Here is a 20,467-nt window from a genome sequence, read left to right as displayed (position 1 = left end):
AGAAAGAAATAGCCTAGAACATGCTGGTGACATCCTAGGTGACCTCTGTGTTGGGTATCAAGCGATCCAGAGCCCGACTCATCATCTCTTAAGTCAAACCCCATCCACTAAATGGCATCGATTAGCTTGTGATTGGGGTCAAGTTAACTTTGACTTTCTGCATCTCATTCTCCTCACCGATAGGATGGGAATAACAGTCCCAACATTATAGAGCAATGAGATTATAAAGTAGCAACATTGTAGAGCAGTTAGAATTGAGCTGACACATAGTACCACCACCAACAGCAACAACAACAACAGAACGTAAGTCCAGGAGGGCAGACACTTTTGTTTGGTACAGGGCCATTTCCTCTGTACCTAGAAGAGTGCCTAAGATATAGTAGATGCTCAGTAAGTACTTCTCAGGTGAATGAATTAGGATGCCCGTAGTGAGCAGTTATTACAGAAGTGACACTTCTCTCCAGTATGGCCGACAGAGTCCAATCTTAGTCCCAATCCCCCTCTTCCCCGCCTTCTGCTTTCATAGACAAGCCGCCCAGTTTTGTGTCCAGATGTGGATGGCGAAAAGTCAAGAGATCACTAACAGGTGTTTCAGAAAGTTGCTGAGGCGAGAATTCATCATGTCAAAGGATGAGGAAGGAGTGGATGGGGGAGGCATCCGATTTCAGAAAGCAGATGGGTTCTCTGGATCTATTCAGAGTAGAGGACAGAGGAGGGAGACCAAGATCACTTTCAAAGATGCAGGAAATAGGAAGCGTGGTCCTCATCTAAAGGATATAGTTTGGGGGGGGGGGAACCATAGACAACTTATGCCTTCCAAGTGTGCACGACAACCACAGCAGAGACTTCACGCTCTTAGAAACACGGTGGTCATCAAGGTGCTGAATCATCCCAGGAGCCTGAGACTTCAAGACGTTTTCCCACAAAATGGGGTTCTAGTACCATCAGCAGAACACGGACAGAACTGCCTTTCTTTTAATAAGCTCTCCTGAAGCCCGTTAAAATCAACATTTGGTCGGTCCGTCAAACCTGTGCTCTGACTTATAGGATTGCTTAGAGTTGTGCCAAGAAGAAGAAAAGGCCAGGTGCGGTAGTGCACGCCTGTAATTCCACTGACTCAGGAGGCTGAGGTAGGAGGATCGAAAGTTCAAGGTCAGCCTGGGCAACTTAGTGAGGCCCCAAGCAACTTAGCGAGGCTCTGTTTCAAAACGACAAATAAAAAGGGCTGAGGATGTGGCTCAGTGGCAGAACGCCCATGGATCCAAACCCCAGTACTGAAAAGAGGAGGAGGAGGAGGAGGAAGATAAAGCCAAATTAAAGAAAAATGTTTTCCTTAAAAGGAGGCACATGCATGGCAAAAATTAAACAGGTGCATGAATTACCAATATTTGGGAAACGTGGCCAAGGCTCTCACCAACCTCGCTGTACAATCTGAATTTTGAGCTAGAGACGCCGGGGTCAGCATCCTAGAGATGCTAAACCAAATGCTAGACCTCTAGGAACACTTGGTTTTAGAAGCCGGTACCCAACCCTGGGTGGCTTCCTTGGGGACATGTGGGCACTGGACATCCTCAGCTCTTGGGCGTTACTGCAGCCCAGTGAAGCCCTGGATGGTTTCTCTCCCGAGTCTCTGCAGCTCAGGTGCAGCCGCGGCACAGGGTGGGTTTTCTAGAGGTAGTGGAACACCTGAGCACCCGGTTTCCAAGGGCTCTCGACTTCTCCCTTTTGCCTTCACAAGCTGCTGAGTTCTTTCTTCTTGATTTATTCCTGGCTTGTGCAATGTTTCAGGAAAAAAAGCAGCACCAACACCTGCCATGTCCCATGATTTGCACACAAGGAAATGTCACCCAGAAGAGGCACTGGGGAGTTTTTCGTTTTGGGGAAGGGGGGTGACACATTGGGGGAGTTCGAAAGGGAGAAGTCAGAAGTTCTTTTGTGTCACTGTAAAAAATTTAAAAAAAAAATTCAACCAGAACTGAGAAGCAGGGAGTAGGGCGGAGGCCACTTGTGATCCACCACAATGTTCTCCGTCCTCGTGCTGCGGGTGGCCATGTGACTGAGCCTCTCTAATAGTGTGTGGGCAGAAGTGAGGAGGGCCACTTCCAAAACCAAGGCTGTAAGAAGCAGCTTGCACCTCCTCGCTACTCCCTTTCCCCCTCCACCCTCTGAATGCAGAGAAAAACAAAGCCCCCGAGAGATTAATGGAGCCCTAGAAGAGGGAAGGAACCTCGTCTCTTCATGGCCATATGGAGAGAGTGGGCGGGGCCAGGAACACCCGCCTTAGGCTGTCAGGAGGATGAGAACCAAACTTCCATTGCATCTGAGCCGGGGTACATTGGGGGGTCTAGTTGTTACAGCAGCAGAATTCACCCTCATAGAAGCTTAGGTGCCCTAACTTCTAGGCAGATTCATCAAGAGGATGCTGCGGCGGGAAGAAGGGAACCTTGCAAGATTTTCACTTACTCTCTCTGCCTAGTTAACGCCTCCTCTTGATTCGGTCTGAGTCACTTGTGGAAGCCTTTGTGGACCTGAACCAGGGCAAATCCTGCTCCCCCGGGGCTCCCATGGCGGGGACACAGCAGCTGCGTTTTAACATCTGCCAGTGTGATTTTTTTTTGATTACTGTTTTTATCCTTGCTGTGTTTTAAAGTATGCATCTTCCAAAACTCACTGAATGATACGATGAAGATATGTGCATTTGCTCGCATGTAAATTTCACCTTAAGATGATCATCAAAAAGATTTGAGTCTTAGTTCAATGATTTGCAGGCTGAGGAGTTTGGATGTAAAGTGGACTCAGGTCTACAATTAGCTGGGAAACGCATTAAAAAGCAGGCTGAGCCCTGCCGCCGAGCAGAACACCCTGTCATCCCAGCTGCTGGGGAGGCTGAGACAGGAGGACTGCAAGTTCAAACTCAGCCTCAGCCACTCATGAGGCTCCCAAGCAACTCAGGGAAACCCTGTCTCAAAATAAAAAAAAAATAATAATAAAAAGGGCTGGGGATGGGGCTCAATGGTTCAGCGTCCCTGGGTTCAATCCCTGGCTCCAAAAAAAAGAAAAAAAAAAAAGTCGGTAGATGCAAGGGTAGACCGACACGTGATAAAGCAAACACAGTCAAATGTTAGGAGTAGACCCTGGGAGGTAGGTATCAGGCTCCTTGTGCGATTCTTTCATTTTTTCTGTACTTATTTTATATTTTTTCAAAACAAAAGGTTGGAGGAAAAGTTCAACAAGTGTAGGAATCGTGAGCATTATGCACAAAGACATTTAGTTTATACCCAGCATGGTTTGGTCTTATTTTTTCTTGTAATTATGTCTTTCCATGATGACAGACATAGGTGTGTGGGATGTGTGTGGGAGGGGACTTTACTCTTGAATGTTTGGTTTTTTGGTTTTTTTTTTTTTTTGGTACCAGGGATTGAACTCAGGGGTACTCGACCACTGAGCCCCATCCCCAGCCCTATTTTGTATTTTATTCAGAGACAGGGTCTCACTGAGTTGCTTAGGGCCTCGCTTTGGCTGAGGCTAGCTTTGAATTCGCGATCCTCCTGCCTCAGCCTCCAGAGCCACTGGGATATATCCCAGGATATTTTTTGTTTAACAGATTTAGATCAGACAAAACATTACCCTGAGCAAATCTGAAGTCTCAGAAGACCAGTGATATATGAGCATGAGTTAAATATGGAGTAGAGGTTGGTCAGGTCAGTGGATGACAGGGAGAGGCGTGACTCGGTAAGGTAGAGAGGGCTGGGTTCTGCTGGGCGTCTGTTGTCCGAGGCTCTGGCTGCGGTCACTTCCCAAGGCAAACTCTGAAACCCACCTGGACGGTGCACCCCGGCCCGACGGATGTCTAGCCATAACCCAGCCTTGATTGACAACCTCAGAGGTCAGACTCCGGAAAGGTCTAGACGTGGACAAAGCGAAGCGACAGCTTCAAGGAATCCCCAATAGGAGTGTAAGGATCAAACTACAAAACGCGACATTAAATAATAAATGAACAGTATACTTGGAGGCTCTGTTGTAAAAGTTCTAGAAAGCCTCTCTGTCTAGGTCGGCTGGAGATGCCGAGGAGCCCAGGGAGACCGGCCCCGACCCACCGGACAGCTCACTCCCTACTGCCCTCCCTTTGAAAGTTTGGAAGCGGGTGGCACATTTGGGATCCAGTGGCCTTCTCACGCTTCACGCTGAGTCTCTCTCGATGCATCTCCGCAGGTCGGGGTGAGATGCCCATGTCATCCCCTCTTGGCCTTCATAGGTGATGGCAGTGCTTGAGAGCATGTTTTTCTGGGACAGATGTGACACCGGGAGCCTGGGGGAGGGGAGGTGGGAACCCTGAGAGGCACAGGACCTACCACAGGACCTTAGCACTTGCTGTTCTCTCTGCTGGACACATTCCTTCCCAGGCCGGGGTCACCGCACTCATACCTGCCTGGCCCATGTGACATGTTCAGGGCCAGCATTCAGCTCTAAAACCGCCTTCACTTACAACCGCAGGTGGCAAAGCCAGAGTCGCCCAGCTCTGTGAGTCCGAGGATCGCAGTCGTGTGTGCTATTCTGTGTTGCTTTTGGTGACATGGCTGTTGCTTCGTGACTTACTAGATCTCCATCCCCAGCCTGGATTAGCACCATTAGTACATTATAGTATGATCTCAATTAGGACGACAGTCACCATGGAAACAGATGGTCCATCCTCTGATTCCTCGCTGTCTCCAATGATCCATCGTCCCGCGACTACCTGGCCCCCCAACCCCAGCCCTCTCCATGAGGCCCCACTTAGAACTTTCATTTCCCCAAGACAATTCTCCGACCTGTATTGTTCAGTGATCAAATACGTGGACGCGGCACACTGACTTTGGCACGAACGTGGACAAGAACCAGAGTGTTAGATGAGGACAGGGACAGAGCAGAGTTGCAGGGAAATCAACCCAGGTTCACGCGGGTAGCGGCGGCCGTTGGGGGACAGGGGGATCACGGCAAGATGCGCTCCTGGGTGGGAACAAGACTTCTCCACGTTTATCCTTCTGATGCGATTTTAATGATGAATCATTTTATATATATATAAAATTGGATTGTTTTTCTTTGAGCCTGGGTCTCACTATGTTGCCCGGATTAACCTCAAACTCCTGGGTTCAAATCCCGGTCCTGCTTCAGCCTCCTGAGTAGCTGGGACTACAGGTGTCGCCATGGCAGCCAGCTTAAAACTGAATCTTTAAAAACTCCCCCAACGGCCGGGTGCTGTGGCCCGTGCACAACCTGTCATCCCAGCGGCTTGGGAGGCTGAGGCAAGAGGATCGAGAGTTCAAAGCCAGCCTCAGCAACAGTGAGGCCCTAAGCAACTCAGTGAGACCCTGTCTCTAAATAAAGTACAAAATAGGGCTGGGGATGGGGCTCAGTGGTCGAGTGCCCCCGAGCTCAATCCCCGGTGCCAAAAACAAAGACCAAAACCTCCCAGTGGACTCAGCTTCTTAGAACCTCTCCTTCATTTAGGCCATTTATTTCCTTGTCATCAGAAAAATGACCCCATCTTTGAAATCTAAGTGTGTCCCTCCTTCTTCACATTTTAATTATCTTTTTTGGTTCAGTTTTGCGTTACTGGGGATGGAGCCCAGGGCCTTGCCCATGCTGGACCAAGGCTCCGCCGTGGGGCTACCTCTCTTGACTCACCCGTCTATTTTCTATTCCTGGTCCCCCGGTCGCCTCTGTTCCCTGCCCGGGCTCGACACCGTTTTCATTCACTTATTTCATACTATTTTACTGAGCACCTGCTACACACCCCGCTCTGTAGACTGGCAATGGCCTCTCTCTTCCTGGGATCCCAAACTCTCTTACTCCCACAACCTCTTGGTTCTCCGAGTCTGCGGATCCCCAAGCTGAGTTCAAGTTCGCCACCTGCTTCCCCATTCGCCACCTGCTTCCCCATCCCTCCCCGCCTCCAGGCTCCTCAGAGCTGCAGGGAAACATCGCACTGTGGTGTGGGCCAGCTCCAAGCCCCGGTCCTGTCGCCAAGAGGACCACAGGACGGTGAGGCCATCTCACAGGGTTTCCTGACTCTCTGATCCCACTCTGTGCCAAGACTCTCCAAGCCTTGGGTCATGGATTCAGAGCCTTTGGTTCATCTTAGCAGAATGACCTCTCCGGCCGGGCCACAGGCAGAGAAAAATGTGTGCATTCAGCTGGGTCCCCCGGGAGTCCTGGAAACGCGATGGTGCCCGCCCCAGAGAAGATCCCCCTCCTGGAGACCTTAGATCTTAGCAAGAGGAGAGGGACAGACCCGTCAAGAAATCCAAGCATCACGGGCGATGGACACCATGAGAGGAACAGACAGGACGGGGACCGGATGGTGGCCCTCAGGACGCCCTCTCAGAAGGGACGTCTGCGTTGAGATGTGAATCACGAGAAGGGGCCAGGCGCACAAAGCTCCAGGGGAGTCCGTAGCATCACAAAAGCCAGAAGGGACAACAGAGACGGGTGCGTTCCAGGAACTCAGGGCCACCACTGTGACAGGCAGTGGCAGGAAGAAAAGCGAGAGGACAAAGTCAAGCAGAGAACAAAGGACCAGGTCATCCAGCGTGTCCTCAGCCAGGAACGCAACGCAGTGAAGGATCCGTTCTATGGTGACAGGAAGTCACCTGAGGACTTTAGACGGTGGCTCCCCACGGTGCTGTGAGTGACACCAGCCCTGTCCGTCTGTATGGCTCAGAAGGCTCCTGTTCCCCTCTGTGAAATCATTGTCCTAACCCCTCCCGCTCCTGTCCTCTTGGTGCCGACACCTTCTGATGGCAACTACAATGCACCAAGCCCTAGGCTACCTTTGCACAGGCTGTCCTCTCTGCTGGGCCCATTCCTTCCCAGCTCTTTGCAGGCGTGGCTGGTTCACGGTCCTCCTTCAGCTCACATCCTGGTCACCTGGAGCGCATCTGCTCTCTGTGACACAGCCTTTGATTTATTTCTGAAGACTCCTTGCCAACAGCTGGGTGGATCTGCTGACTTTCTCCTCTTTCCCCCCAACTAGAAGGCCAGCCCCACGCCCCCTCTCCCCCCCAGGACCAGGTGCGCCCTGCGCAGGGGACGCAGCCACCGTGTCCCACTGTACCTTGCCAAAGCTGCCCTTCCCCAGCACCATCAGGAAGTTGAAGTCGGTCAGTTTCATCCGGTCCCTGTTGCCATTGTTGTCGAATTTGGAAATGGTGTTGGTGGTCTTCTCCTCGGGAGCCTTGGTCCCCTGGCCGATCTTGGCCCTCTGCAGGGAGAAGCACACAGGACACAGGATCAGAGCCCGGGGACACCTGGTAGGAATTCACAGGTACCTGCAGCTGTGTCCTGCCACCCACGTGCCCCAACCTTTGACACGCCGGGCCACCCGCGAGCCCAACACCTGGAGGCCACCCTGGGCACCTCCATCTCTCCTTGGTCCCTCAGGGTCTCGGTGGTCACCAGGAACCTCCGTGTACCCCGCTCCCTGCTGGGTCTAGATCCCCGGCTTCTTTCCCCCTCCTGGGGACCTGTGCGGGCTCCTTCCACCCTTGATGTCACACACGGCCAGAGTGAACGCCCCACCCAGCCAGGCCACCTCCTGCTCCAAACGCTTCAGCAGGACAGAGGTCACTCTGCCGTCCCGGGAGGCTGCGGGTGGTAGGCCAGTGTGTGGACTGCCTGGTCCTCAGGGGGGCGCTCTCAGGGGTGGTGGGACCTGCGGGAGGCAGGGCCTTGCGGGAGGTCCTTAGGTCTTTGTGGGGCACATCCTCGACGGGGCTTGCAAGACCCCGGTCCCCTCCTCTTTCTTTTCACTCCCTGGCTATGAGGCGAACGGTTTTCTCTCTCACCTTGACCCTCCCACGCACCCAAGGGGCCCAAAGCCTTGGTCTGCCCCATCTTGGAAGCTCCAACACCATCAGCCAAGATGAACCTTTTTATACGTCAACTGCCTCAGGTGTTTCGTTACAGTGCCAGCAGCTGCCGGGTCGCTTGTCACTCCAGCCCCTTCCCTTCTGGTGCCTTCTCCCCTGTCACCCAGCTCTGCTCACTTTTCATACCCTTGAAGGTTGCTGTAGTGTGGATTGTCCCCCAATGGTCCTCAGCTGGGCCCCACTGGGAGAGCCTTTAAGAGCTGAGGCCCAGTAGGAGGTTCTAGGTCACCGGGGGTGCACCACCAGGGGATGATGGGACACTGTCCTCTTGCTCTTTCTTTCTGCTTTCTGGCGGCCATGAAGGGAGGGCTTCCTCTGCCATGTTCTGCCACCAGGATATGACACCTCACCCCCGCCTCCACCACACACACAAAGGCACACTGACCTCGAATGAAACCGTGAGTCAAATAAATCTTTCCTCCTTTTAAGTTGATTTATCTCAAGAATTTGTTACAGTAACAGAAAGCTGATGAATACAGATCCCTCATCCCTCAGGGCCTTTGCACCTGCTGCTGCTGCTGCCCTATGGATGGCTGTTGCCTTCCCTTAACCAACCAAGCTACCCACTGCTTCCCGTTTTCACGTCCTCGAGGAAGCCTTCCTCGATTCTCTCCATCTGCACTAGGTCCCCCTGCCATTGGCCCCTTCTGTCCCCTTCACTTCCCATTAATACTGGATGGTAACTGCCCGATTGCTTGCTCCCCTCTAAGACCCTGGGAGCCGTGACGGCCGGGGGTCTGTCTCACTCTCTGTGACCTGACAACTAGTACGGTCCCCAGCTAAATATTTGTTCAATGTACGGGCGAACGAGGTCCTTGCTTGTCCCCAGGGCCGTGGGGGGAGGAGCCCCCTGCTGCAGGTATCAGCACAGCAGCCAACGTCTTAGAGGGAGGACAGGACAGGAGGACAGTGACAGACCTTCCACCACGAGGACTTTGCTACAGGATCTGCTTCTGGGAGGCAGAAAACCATGGAGCTGAGAGCTCGAGTCAGAACCTGACTCCAGCCTGGATCAGCCGCTGTGGGACCCTGAGCAGATGAGCGGCTCACGTCACCCCCTGCCCAAACCCCCCTGTCTTCCAATTTCTGCACCCGGCTTTCGGCCGCTCCATTATTGCCTCCACGTGGGCTTCTTGCTGACTTCTGAATACACTGAATACGTTCCTGCCCCAGAGCCTTTGCACCCACTGGCAGCACGCGTTCCCAGAACCGTCTTACCTCTCCTGGGAGAGCTCCGTAAAACCCTCTGGGCAACCCCCATCCCCCTTGCTTAGTTTTCTCCGTACCATCTGCTGCCACCTTCCAAACCATGGATTCACTTGTCCTTTCGCACCAGAACATGAGCTCCCCGGGGGCATGGGGTTTATTCGTTTCTTTTCCAGTGTCTCCCTGGGGCCTGGCGCACAGCCTGGCACCTGATACGCACTCGGTGAATGAACCAGTTAGACCTCAGCCTCCTTTTCCAGAAAATGGAGATAACAACAGGAGGTTCATTAAGCCCTTTGCACGTGCCCGGCACATAGTAGACGCTCAACCAACTGTGACTACTGTCACGTAACTCAGTCGCCTTTCAGAGACAAAGAGGCAACGGAAGCCTTTCTGGGGTTTGGAAGGCCAGGGGAGAAGATGACTCATCCAGTCCAGGCCCACTGACGGAGGGAGAGCCCGGGGGGTGCTGAGGACTGATCAGGGCACAGCAGATCCCCACGTGCATTCTAGCCAGGTCGAGGCCCTCCACGGTGGGTCCAAAAGACAGGTCTGAGCTGGGCGCCGTGGTGCACGTCTGTCATCCCAGAGGCTTGGGAGGCTGAGGCAGGAGGATCTCGAGTTCAAAGCCAGCCCCAGCAAAAGTGAAGCCCTAAGCCACTTAGTGAGACCCTGTCTCTAAATAAAATACAAAATAGGGCTGGGGACGGGGCTCAGTGGTCGAGGGCCCCTGAGTTCAATCCCTGGTACCTGCTCCTGCCGAGAAAGAGGACACTGGTGTAGGCATCAGGGACAGTACGCCTGGACCAAAGAGCAAGACCCAGTAAGGAACCGGAGGCCGGAGCCGTGCGCCAGGCTGGAGCACCCCAGGCCGCAGACACAGGAAGGATCTCGGGTGGACCCTGAGCGTGACCTGCAGCTGCTGAAGGTTTCCGGCAGGGCCTCGGTGCCACCCAGTGACATTCAGAAGGTCCCTCCGAGGGGCGGGCAGGGCTCCACTGGAGGACAGGAGTTGGGAGACCATCAGGAAGGGACCGCAGCTTTCAGGGTGGGAAGTGACGGGCCTGAATTCGAGGGTCAAAGTGTGGACGGAATGAAGTGGGTGCATTTGAGAAATCTTGGGGGAGGGCTGTGGGGGGAGCAGGGCCCCCTGGACAGGAGCACCAGTCCCCAGCTTGTGTTCTGAGGCAGGGTCTCGCTGGGAAGGGCAGACAGGAGGGTGGGAAGGCAGGACCTGTCTGACATGCCGAGGTCCCTCTTCTCCCATAACGGCTTAAAAACCACAAGGTTCATCTTCCCGTGTGCTACATCCAGGGACGGTGGCCAAGGACACAGCCGTCACATTATCTCTTTGTGTGACTGTTATGGTTTGGAGGTGAGGGGTCCCCCAAAAGCTCACGCATGAGACACTGTGAGACGGTTCAGAGGACAAATGACAGGGTTGTGACAGCCTTGACCCCATCGGTGGATTCATCCCTGGTGGGACTGACTGAGGGGTGACCGGAGGCGGGGGTTGTGGCTGGAGGAGGTGGCCCTCCAGGAGGTGACCCGGGTGTGGCTCTGGGTCTATATTTGTCCCTGCCAAGTGGAGTCCCTCTCTGCTTCCCCACCACCCTGGGAGCTGCCTCCCTCGGTCACACTCTCCCACCATGATGTCCTGCCTCACCTCGGGCCCTGAGGAACGGATCCCTGGAACCGTGAGTCCCCAGATAACCCCTCCTCCTCTACAGCGGCGCTGGCCGCGTCCTTTAGTCACTGCAGCACAAGAGCTGACTAAAAGGAAGAGTGGACTTTTAAAAGTCGAGGTGTGAGTTCTGGCAACTCACCCCCCAAACGAGACCCGGGAGGTCTCCATCCCTCGCAGAGTGGCCCCCGAAGATGCCCCCTTCCAAACTACCAAGGCCCTCGTCTGCTGATTTCTGTCCCCCGTGGTCAGCTCTGGTGGCTCTTGAATCTCATCTAAATGGAACCAAAGAGGCTGGACTTGCTCACGGCTGGCTTCTTGCACTTGGCAAAGGGCTCTGGACGCGTCCGTCCACTTTGATGCCTGAACCCGGGCCCTGCCTCGCTGCATGGCCATCGCCACCCAAGGTTGAGGGTTTCGTCCTCCTGCTGAGGGGCCGCGTCTGTTTCTACTCCGGGGCTCCCAGCAAAACCCCTGTGAAAACACTTGATCGATTACTTCGTAGTAAGACCGTGTTGACGCTTAAGTGTCTCGGGGATGCCGAGGGTAAATCATCAGTAGCCGCTGGACTGGTGGGTCTCGGGTTAAGAAAGGGGAGCTACACCCAGGCACGGTGGCGCACGCCTGCAATCCCAGCGGCTCAGGAGGCTGAGGCAGGAGGATCGCAAGTTCAAATCCAGCCTCAGCCATGGTGAGGCCCTAAGCAACTCAGGGAGACCCTGTCTCTAAATAAAATACAAAATAGGGCTGGGGATGGGGCTCAGGGGTCGAGTGCCCCTGAGTTCAGTCCCCAGTATCCATCCCCCCCCCAACAAAAAAGGTAGGTGAACTACAGACAGTGATGCAGGGGTAACAGGCAAAGAGGAGGCCATTAAAACCAGGGTATCATCTGATTTGCAAGGAGATGGTATAAAAGAAAAAAAACCCAGGGAAGAAGCTGCGTGGTTGGACCGTGTCCTTGTAGCACCCCAACTCCTCCCTGTCCAGACCCCAGGGTTTTGTCCAGTCTGGCTGGACCCTAACGCATTCCCTCCCCCTGCCCCCTTCCCACGGCCTCGTTGGCTCCTGTCTCCCACCTTCCAGTCCTGACTTAGGACCCTCAGATCCGCCCGCTAGGTTCCCCGACCGACCTGGGGAGACCCCAGCCCTGCCCGCCCTGGGTTCCCAGATCCCGTCCCTCTCTTTAGTGTGGGCCCGTCCACCCGAGGTCCCAGGGCCCGTCCAGCCGAGAGGGGTTTTGCTCGGCTCTGCTCTGCTTCGTGGGGGGTGGGGAGTAGCCAGCAGCCTCCTCCTGGAGGCCCCCGAGTTCCCTTCTCTCCCCTGAACCCAGCCCTGCCAGCCCCCTTCCCTCTCGCCATCTGGGTCTCTCTCCTGACTCTGCTCAGGGCTCGTGCTTGGTCTGTACAGGGTTTGGGTGGGTGCCCCAAAGGCTTCTGTGCTGGATGATGTGACAAGAGGGGGGACCCCGAACAGTGGGTCCTGGTGGAAGGTGGGTAGGTGGCTGGGGTGCTGCCCCCCGAAGGCAGTAATGCTGGTCTCATGGAGTTAGTCCCCTCAATAGCAGGTTGCTACCAGGAAAGCCACCCCATGTGCATGACCCCTTCTGCATTCACCCAGGTCCCTTGTCCCCTTTCTGTTTCTCCACCATGTTGTGACCCAGGCAAGGTGGCACTCCTTAGAGATGGCACTGTCTGAGGTCGGACTTACAGTCTCAAAAATGGGGAGCCCAGACGCCCTCTTTTCTTTCTGAAGCATGTGGCCTCAGGTATTTTGTTACAGCAACAGAAGATGAAGGCACCCAGCACGTCACTGTGACTTCTAGAATCTAGGTCAGAAGCCTAACAATGCCGCTGGTCTGTTCTGCTCAGTGTTGGCTCTTGTTTTAATATTTAAATCAGATGCCAACTGTTGAAAGGCAGGAGATGTTTTATAAAAACCAGTTGTCAGGCTTCTTTGGAAACAGTGGATCTGGCTGGAGTAGCCTTTCCCCTTTCTTGGTATCCGCCAGGCTCCTGAAACATCTGGGCTTGTGACCCCCACACAATGAGCTTCAGGAGAACAAGAACTTGTCATGGGTCCTTCTAAACATCTCACGGTTCCAAATAGCCTTGTGCCTAGCAGATATTCCATCAAAGAGGGGACTCTGCAAAATTGAGCCCAAGTGAAAACCGTCCTTCCTCTTGGTGGCTAGGCTAGCCCTTCAGAAACAGGAATCCCCTGGGGTGGCCTTTCAGGTCCGTAATTGAGAGCCCTAGAACTCAGTGCTCAAAGAGGAAGCAGATGAAGAGCACTTCTGAGCAGATGGCCATGCTGCTTCCAGAAAGTTCCAGGGGACAACCAAGGACCCTCAGCGGCCAGGCTCCTGGGCTCTGACGGAGATCATCCAGTTCCTACAGGAAGCGACCCCAGGTCTCCCTGCTGTGCAGCAGCAGAGGCAAAGACTCCTGTGTGCTGGGAGTCCCTAGAGATTGTCCCCGCCCCAAACAGAACCACCTTCAAGCACGCGTTCTGGGCGGGATTCTACTCCAGGAGCCCACAGCGGTGCCGCCGTGCTGGCTAATACAGCGGGCCCTGGGTCTCAGCCATTCCGCCTCCGTGGATCCGACCTTCTGCAGATCCAAACTACCCAGAAAAAAAATGAAAAAATCATCTCCATATTAAACATGTGCCGACTTTTCCCCTCGCCACCGCTCCCCAGACAGCACCGCCCAGCAGCTATTTACACAGCAGTCACACCGTATCAGGGAGCGTAAGTCACCCAGAAACTGCAACGTACTGGGGGGGAAACAGGCCCAGGCTAGATGCAAACGCCCAACCACTCCAGGCCAGGCAAGTCGGCTTGCCCAGAGGTTGTGACCCAGAAAGGGTGTTCCCAGAACGTTCTAGAACTTCCCTGACACTTGGTATTTGCTTATTTCCTTCTCTTTTCCCTTCCTCATCCTCCTTAGAAGCAGCGCTTCCAGGGATCAAGTCCCAAATAAACCACTGGCATCGGAATCCTCATTATGGTCTGTTTCAGGGGGAAACTCAAACCCGGGGACCATGACCAGTTTGGGGACCTTGGAAAACGACTTCCCTGAACCTCAGTCTCCTTTTCTGCAAAAGAAAAACAGGAACGATGATAACAGCACCTACTGTTCAGGGTCGTCGAGGAGGTGAGTTAAGACGAGTTCATATTTGTAAAGCACTCGGCATAATGAACGGCACATAATAAGCACTCAGTTAAATTTTTAAAAAATTCAAAGCTGTGAGAAATCCCCATTTGGAAACTCCCCCCAAGAGTCTCCCCGCTCCCTGGCCCCTTCGGCAAGGCCACGGTCAGGTACTGCAGGCCTCCCAGAGCCAGGTCTGCCATTCCGAAATACACCACCTGATGAGGTGTGAACCACACTAGGCTCACCCTACCATGACTCCATTACCCCAATCCCAGCAGGTCCATTTCACAGCCCCTCAGAATTCTCCAGATAAGAGGCTTGAGAGTAATTTCTGAGTCCTTCTGGGTGCTCATTGGTTACTGCGCAGGGATTACATCTCTCACGTTCAAGGTCAACTGAAATCCCTCTGCGTGCCTGAGAACAATTTCCGGTCGGCTGGAAACACTCTTTTTGTTTGTTTTTAATCAACAACTATGGGACGGAGCGATTCTAATTCAGGCATAAACAAGCGTCCGCAGGCTCCTGCTTAGGAATAAAGGGACATATTTTTGCAGCATTCGGTTTAAAATAGTCCCTCACTTCAAGCCAATTACTGGCCCAGACGAATGCTCTATTTGTGTAGAAAATGTTTTCCGCGGTGTTCTGGAATGTCACCCCAGCTGCCCCAGGACAGAAGAAATCATTTTACAAAACTGAGACTTCATTTTATACAAGAAAATAGCAGCCTGGGTTTTTGTTGGGTTTTTTTGGTTTTTGTTTTTGTTTTGTTTTTTTTCCTCTCTTTCACCCACAATCTTGCCATTTTAACACAGCAGCAAATGGATCCCACCTCATCAGGGAGATGGGGGCGCACAAGAGACAAAAGGACGTCTCTGGAAGGCCCGCCTTTCTGTCTGCACGGCGGGAAGATGCTTTTATGAATTCATCTGGCTTTGAGCAGGTTCCACGGGAATGACCTTCAGACATCAAGGTCACTGGAGAAGGACCGATAAGCCCAAGGTTAAGCCTGTTTATTTCACTTCGTTTTCAGGAAAGGAGACCCCACTCTGTTCAGAACCATCGCCATCATCAGAGCCACTTGGAGGGCACAGCTCAAGACCAGGGACCCAGAGATACTCACATGTTATTTCTGTCAAGTTGAAAAAAAAAATCAACATGATTCTTGGGATGAAACCCAGAATCCTTGCCAAGGCCAGCTCAGTCCTGCAAGTCGGTCCCCACACATTTCCTCGGCATGACCTTGGACGCACCCACCCTTGACTAGCTCTGCTCTGCTCCCACTAGCCTTCATTCATCCTCACATAGTTTCTCTGTAATACCCCACCACAGGACCTTTGCGCATGCTGTTCTCTCTGCACAGAATGCTCTTTCCCCTCTCTTTACTTGGTTAACTTCCATTTCAGTTTCTCCAGGACACTTCCCCCTGTCTTCTCAGACAAGGCTGTACTCCTTTTGTGTTCTCAAAATACCTGAACGCTTTCCAACGGAACTTTACCTGGCCATAATTTTTCAATTACCTCCTTCTTTTCTTTTCTCCTTCCTTCCTTCCTTCCTTCCTTCCTTCCTTCCTTCCTTCCTTCCTTCCTTCCTTCCTTCTTCTTACAATAGTTAGGATGAAACCCAAAGATGCTTTACCAATGAATTATACCCCAGCCCCTTCTATTTTTTTATTTTAAGACAGGGTCCCTACTAAGTTGCCAAGGCTGGCCTCAAACTTGCGATCCTCCTGCATCACAGGGATTACAGGCGGGTATCACCACATCCAACTAATTTTTCAATTTTCTTGAGTGACTATTTAATAAATAACAATCATTCATCTCATTTTAGATCTTCTCTTTTATACATTTTTCTGGAATTAGCAGGTCATCGTGGTTTATCCAAAATTGATGGTTTCCCAAAAGATTCTGTGCGTTAAATTTATATGCACAATTTCTGTGTTTTCCCTGTGGAACTATCATATATAGACTCAAATCCATCTTCCCCAAAACATTTTCTTTCTTTCTTTTTTTTTCTTTTTGTACTGGGGATTGAACTCAGGGGCACTCGACCACTGAGCCCCATCCCCAGCCCTATTCTGTATTTTATTTAGAGACAGGGTCTCCCTGAGCTGCTCAGCGCCTCACTTTGGCTGAGGCTGGCTTTGAACTCACGATCCTCCTGCCTCAGCCTCCCCAGCCGCTGGGATGACAGGCGGGCACCACCTCGCCCGGCTTCAGAACATCTTCTTTTGAAACTGGGATGTGTCCTGCACACGCTGCTCCTAACTAACCACGGGGTTCACGTGTCCCCAGGGAATGAAGGGGCTTCTCTGAGGTCGGAGCAGAGCAGCTGTATAGCCCACGGTCAGAGTCCAGGGGCATCTCCTGAGGTCCCCGGTCCCATCCACCCCCCTGTCTGGCACCGTCCCGACGATGGATTCAAGTCCAGATCCCCCATCCACAAGCCTCATTGGCCGGGCCTCCAAAATACATCACCACTCTGTCCCCTTTTCCCACGCAGTTAGTCCAAATCACCCTCAAAATAACCTGGGAAGTGAATGAGCCCACGTCAAGGAAATGTCTCATCCGAATGAGGACAGGAGGCAGGGATGCTGTCACAGGTCAGGAGACACTGCCCCGGGGTCTTGAAGTCGGCCCAGAGTTCTCTGGGAACAGATTGCAAAGGCTGAGTCCTAACGGGTCTTGCTACGGACCACACTCAGGACGGGAAATGGCACATGGCAGACCCTGGTTCCCCTCGACGCAGAAAGCAAGGAGCCTCACCTCAAATTTCTGCCGCAGTTCTTCATTACCCTCACTGCCCTCGGGCGGCACAGGCACGTTGAAGTACTCGCCCTCCTCCTGGCTCAGCAGCTTAAACCTAAAGGGAGACAAGGGTCAGGTGAGAGTCCCCGACGTGCTGTCTGGTGCTGTTTCGTGGAGTGGCCCTGAGAAGGGGGCCCATAAAAAGCTCTCCTTTGAAAAACCATGATGAGCCAGGCGCACGCCTGTCATCCCAGCAGCTCAGGGAGGCTGAGGCAGGAAGATCGCAAGTTCAAAACCAGCCTCGGCAAAAGGGAGGCCCTAAGCAACTCAGTGAGACCCTGTCTCTAAATAAAATGCAAAATAGGGCTGGGATGGGGCTCAGGGGTTAAGCACCTTGAGTTCAATCCCTGGTACAATAGCAGTCTTTTGTTTTGTTGGGTTTGGGTCTCTGGTGTGTGTGTGTGTGTGTGTGTGTGCGTGTGTGTGTGTGTGTGAGCTTGTAGCCCAGGACACCAAATATTTTTGTAAGTACAAGTTGTACATCCCTAATCCAAAAACTCAAAATCTCAAACGCTCCAACATTCAAACCTGTTGGATCACCGACATGATAATGTAGGTGGAGAATTCCACAACTGTGACACTTCACCTCATGCACAAATTCACTAAAAATGGTGCATGCAGTTAGTTACCTGCCACCTATGTGTGCAAGGTGTATGTGAAATACTGTGTGAGACTGAGTCCCTTCCCCAAGATATGTCATTATGAATGTGCCAACAGTCCAAAATCAGAGTCCAGAGTCCAAAACACTTCTAGTCCCCTGCATGGGGACACGTGACCTGTATTCCCTGGACATCAGGGGAAAAGGTACATCCTGTGTTTATAGAGGACATGAAGTTCTCTCTGCACACACCACACTCACACTCACTTACACACACACACACTTTCTTAGTCACATGGCTCAATCATTATTTTTTTTAATCTTTCTGTCCACTAGGTTCATTCTGATTCCAGGTGGGGCCATGGGGATCCCCCGCTGTACAGTGTCCCCCTCATCCTCGCCAGTGTTTCTGTTCCGTCCACTTTATGTGGGTGGCTGCTCCGAAGAAACCCTGTGCCTCTAAGGCCCTGGTGTCAAAGATGCCCAGTCCAACCCCACCTCCGTCCTTGCCTCCTTGGGTGGCCTAGGTACGTGGCTGGGCTCTGGGCCTTGGCGTTTCACATCTACAAGGTGGAACAAGGTCCCTTTCTGCAGACTCGTGATTGACAGCTGATGATACGCGGAAAGCGCCCAGCGAGACAGGTGACCTTCCGGGCGTTCAGCACGTGGCACTGTCGGCGTAACTGGGGCTAACGCTCTTGTCACAGCATGGTGGCTTCCGTGTGTTTCCAATCAGACAGGCGGTAAGAACGAGGACAGGCAAGGGACATTCCCGAGGCGTCTGAGGGAGGAGGAAGGAGGTTCCCCAAACTCCTCACCCCCCAAGGTCCTACGTCACCGGAATGGGTAGCGTCTGTCACAGTTCTTTTGCTCCATTCACAAATCTTCTTAGGCAGCTTCCAAAAATAGGGGACAGAGGTGACCGAGAGCGGAGAGGACAAGCCTCCACGTTGGGTGTCTGGCTCTCGTCCTCCTAGTTTCCACTGAAGTCACCAAAACAAACAGAAAAGCCAAGGAACGTCTGGAAACCAGGACGGGGGCAATGCACGCAGCAGGGGCTTCCAGAAACTTCCACAAACTTAAGTAAAGGAGAGAGGACACCGGGGTGGGATTTGTTAGATCTGTGTGTTGTTTTACATAATGCTCCTTGATAAAACATAAAAATCTTAATTTAAATTCTCTTTTAGAGGACACTCTCTGGCTTTGGGGTGTTCAATAGCAGAGGGTGTGCTTACAATGTGTGAGGCCCTGCGTCCCATCCCCAGCACCCAAATTCAATAAATTTGAAAAAAAAATCAAATTCTTTTGTATCTCTTGCTTGAAAAGAAAGTCTATGTCACTTCTTACAAATAGAAAGTAACTGTTACAGGCAACAACAAGTGGGACTGCTGGTGGGACTGCAAATTGGTGCAACCAATCTGGAAAGCAGTCTGGAGATTCCTCAGAAAACTGGGAATGGAACCACCATTTGACCCACCTATCCCACTCCTCGGTCTATACCCAAAGGACTTAAAATTAGCATACAACAGGGACACAGCCACATCAGTGTTTATAGCAGCTCAATTCACAATAGCTAAATTGTGGAACCAACCTAGATGCCCTTCAGTAGATGGACGGATAAAGGAAATGTGGTCTAGATGTTCAATGGAATATTACTCAGCTTTAAAGAAGAGTGAAAATATGGCATTTGCCAGTAAATGGTTGGAGTTGGAGAACATCGTGCTAAACAAAGTAAGTCAATCCCACAAAACCAAAGGCTGAATGTTTTCTCTAATATGCGGATGCTGATTCCCAATAAGGGGGGGTGGGCACTAGGGAAGAATAGCTTTACCTTAGATTAGATAAAGGGAAGTGATGGGAGGGGAGGGGAGGGGATGTGGGGACAGGAAGGATAGTAGAAGGAAACAGATATTACTACTGTATGCATATATGTGACTGCATGACCAATACGATTCTGCAACATGTACACTCAGAAAAATGAGAAATTATATCCCATCTATGTATGATATATAAAGTGCATAAACGCATTCTACTGTCATGTGTAACTAATTAAAACAAATAAAAAATGTTTAAAAAGAAAGTAGCTATTTTTAAATAAGAGATAGATCAATGCAAACCAATGTTACTCAAGTTCTGGGAGAAGGTATCATTCACCCAAAGCCCTGAGCCTAACACCTGCCCCCACCATTTTAACATAGGGCCTCAGCAAAGAGCCAAGTGTCAAAGAGGGCTGGGGACACAGCGGAATGCTCAGGGGCCTTCTCTTCCCAGTCAGATTAAGGACAGAAGGGGCACAGGCAGAAGGAGAGATTTCTGGGGTACCATCCACTCCAACCCTGTACTAGCCAAAGTCTGGCACTCTGGAAAACACAGATAGAGGGGGACTGGCCAGCTGTCATTGGTAAAGGGACCCCAAGAGACCCTAACCAATAGCCCTAGGTCAGACCACCAGGCAGTGGATGAGGGTCTCCATTGCCACCCCTTCTCAGCAGGTGCCACGGGGTATCAGCACCTGGAGCCTGAAGTGTGTGCCTCTGGCTATAGCACAGCAGGAGGGAATGCAGAGTAACAGAGCTCTTACAAGCTCCAAATAAGGCTACTGCACCATGAGGAGAGAAGAACAGCGCTCTCTCCAGCTTCGAGACAGTCAGGACCAACGTGGGGAAGATGTGGGGCTGCTCGTTACCCAGCTCTCTCTAGCTGTAGTCCACTCTCGAATGCACCCGGGGAACAGGACACCCCATAGGACAAAAATGGACTTCCCCAAACAGCAAGACTCCTGTGGCCTTTCACCTAGATCAGAAAGGTCAGGACAGGGACAGGCGTCATTCTGTACTTTTCCTGCTATAAGGACGGGTAAATAGAGAAAGGGCACAGGGCACAGGAAAAACTCCAGTCATTCAAACAGAAAGAAGCAATGAGGAATCCCATCAGGACCTCCTGTGAAAGAGAGCTACTGTCACCGGAAGTTCTGCTAAATGTGTAACTCCTATCCTCAGAGATAGTCAAGAGATTCCTGTGTCTATGAAAAGGGAAAAGTCTGAAATTTGGAAAGTTCACTTGCAGAAGAAAAATCTCAATCACTGGATTGAAAAATCAGACAATGAACCAAG

The 20,467-nt window shown here is 52.1% G+C and overlaps 1 protein-coding gene across 2 annotated transcripts in view; it reads right to left on the bottom strand.

Moving 5' to 3' along the window:
• PRKCB (protein kinase C beta) overlaps positions 1-20,467 on the bottom strand; it is a 294,712-nt gene that overhangs the window by 68,291 nt on the left and 205,954 nt on the right. For both annotated transcript variants that reach the window (XM_081299668.1, XM_081299667.1), the window contains exons 8-9: positions 16,715-16,811; positions 7,094-7,240 (exon numbers count right to left, since the gene is read on the bottom strand). In XM_081299668.1, the coding sequence (XP_081155794.1) occupies positions 7,094-7,240; positions 16,715-16,811 (244 nt within the window). The remainder of the gene's footprint in view (positions 1-7,093; positions 7,241-16,714; positions 16,812-20,467) is intronic.

This window comes from Spermophilus citellus (genome assembly GCF_964194105.1).
Source record: "Spermophilus citellus genome assembly, chromosome: 6".
Lineage (NCBI taxonomy): Eukaryota > Metazoa > Chordata > Mammalia > Rodentia > Sciuridae > Spermophilus > Spermophilus citellus.
This window is presented reverse-complemented; position numbering and strand designations above follow the sequence as displayed.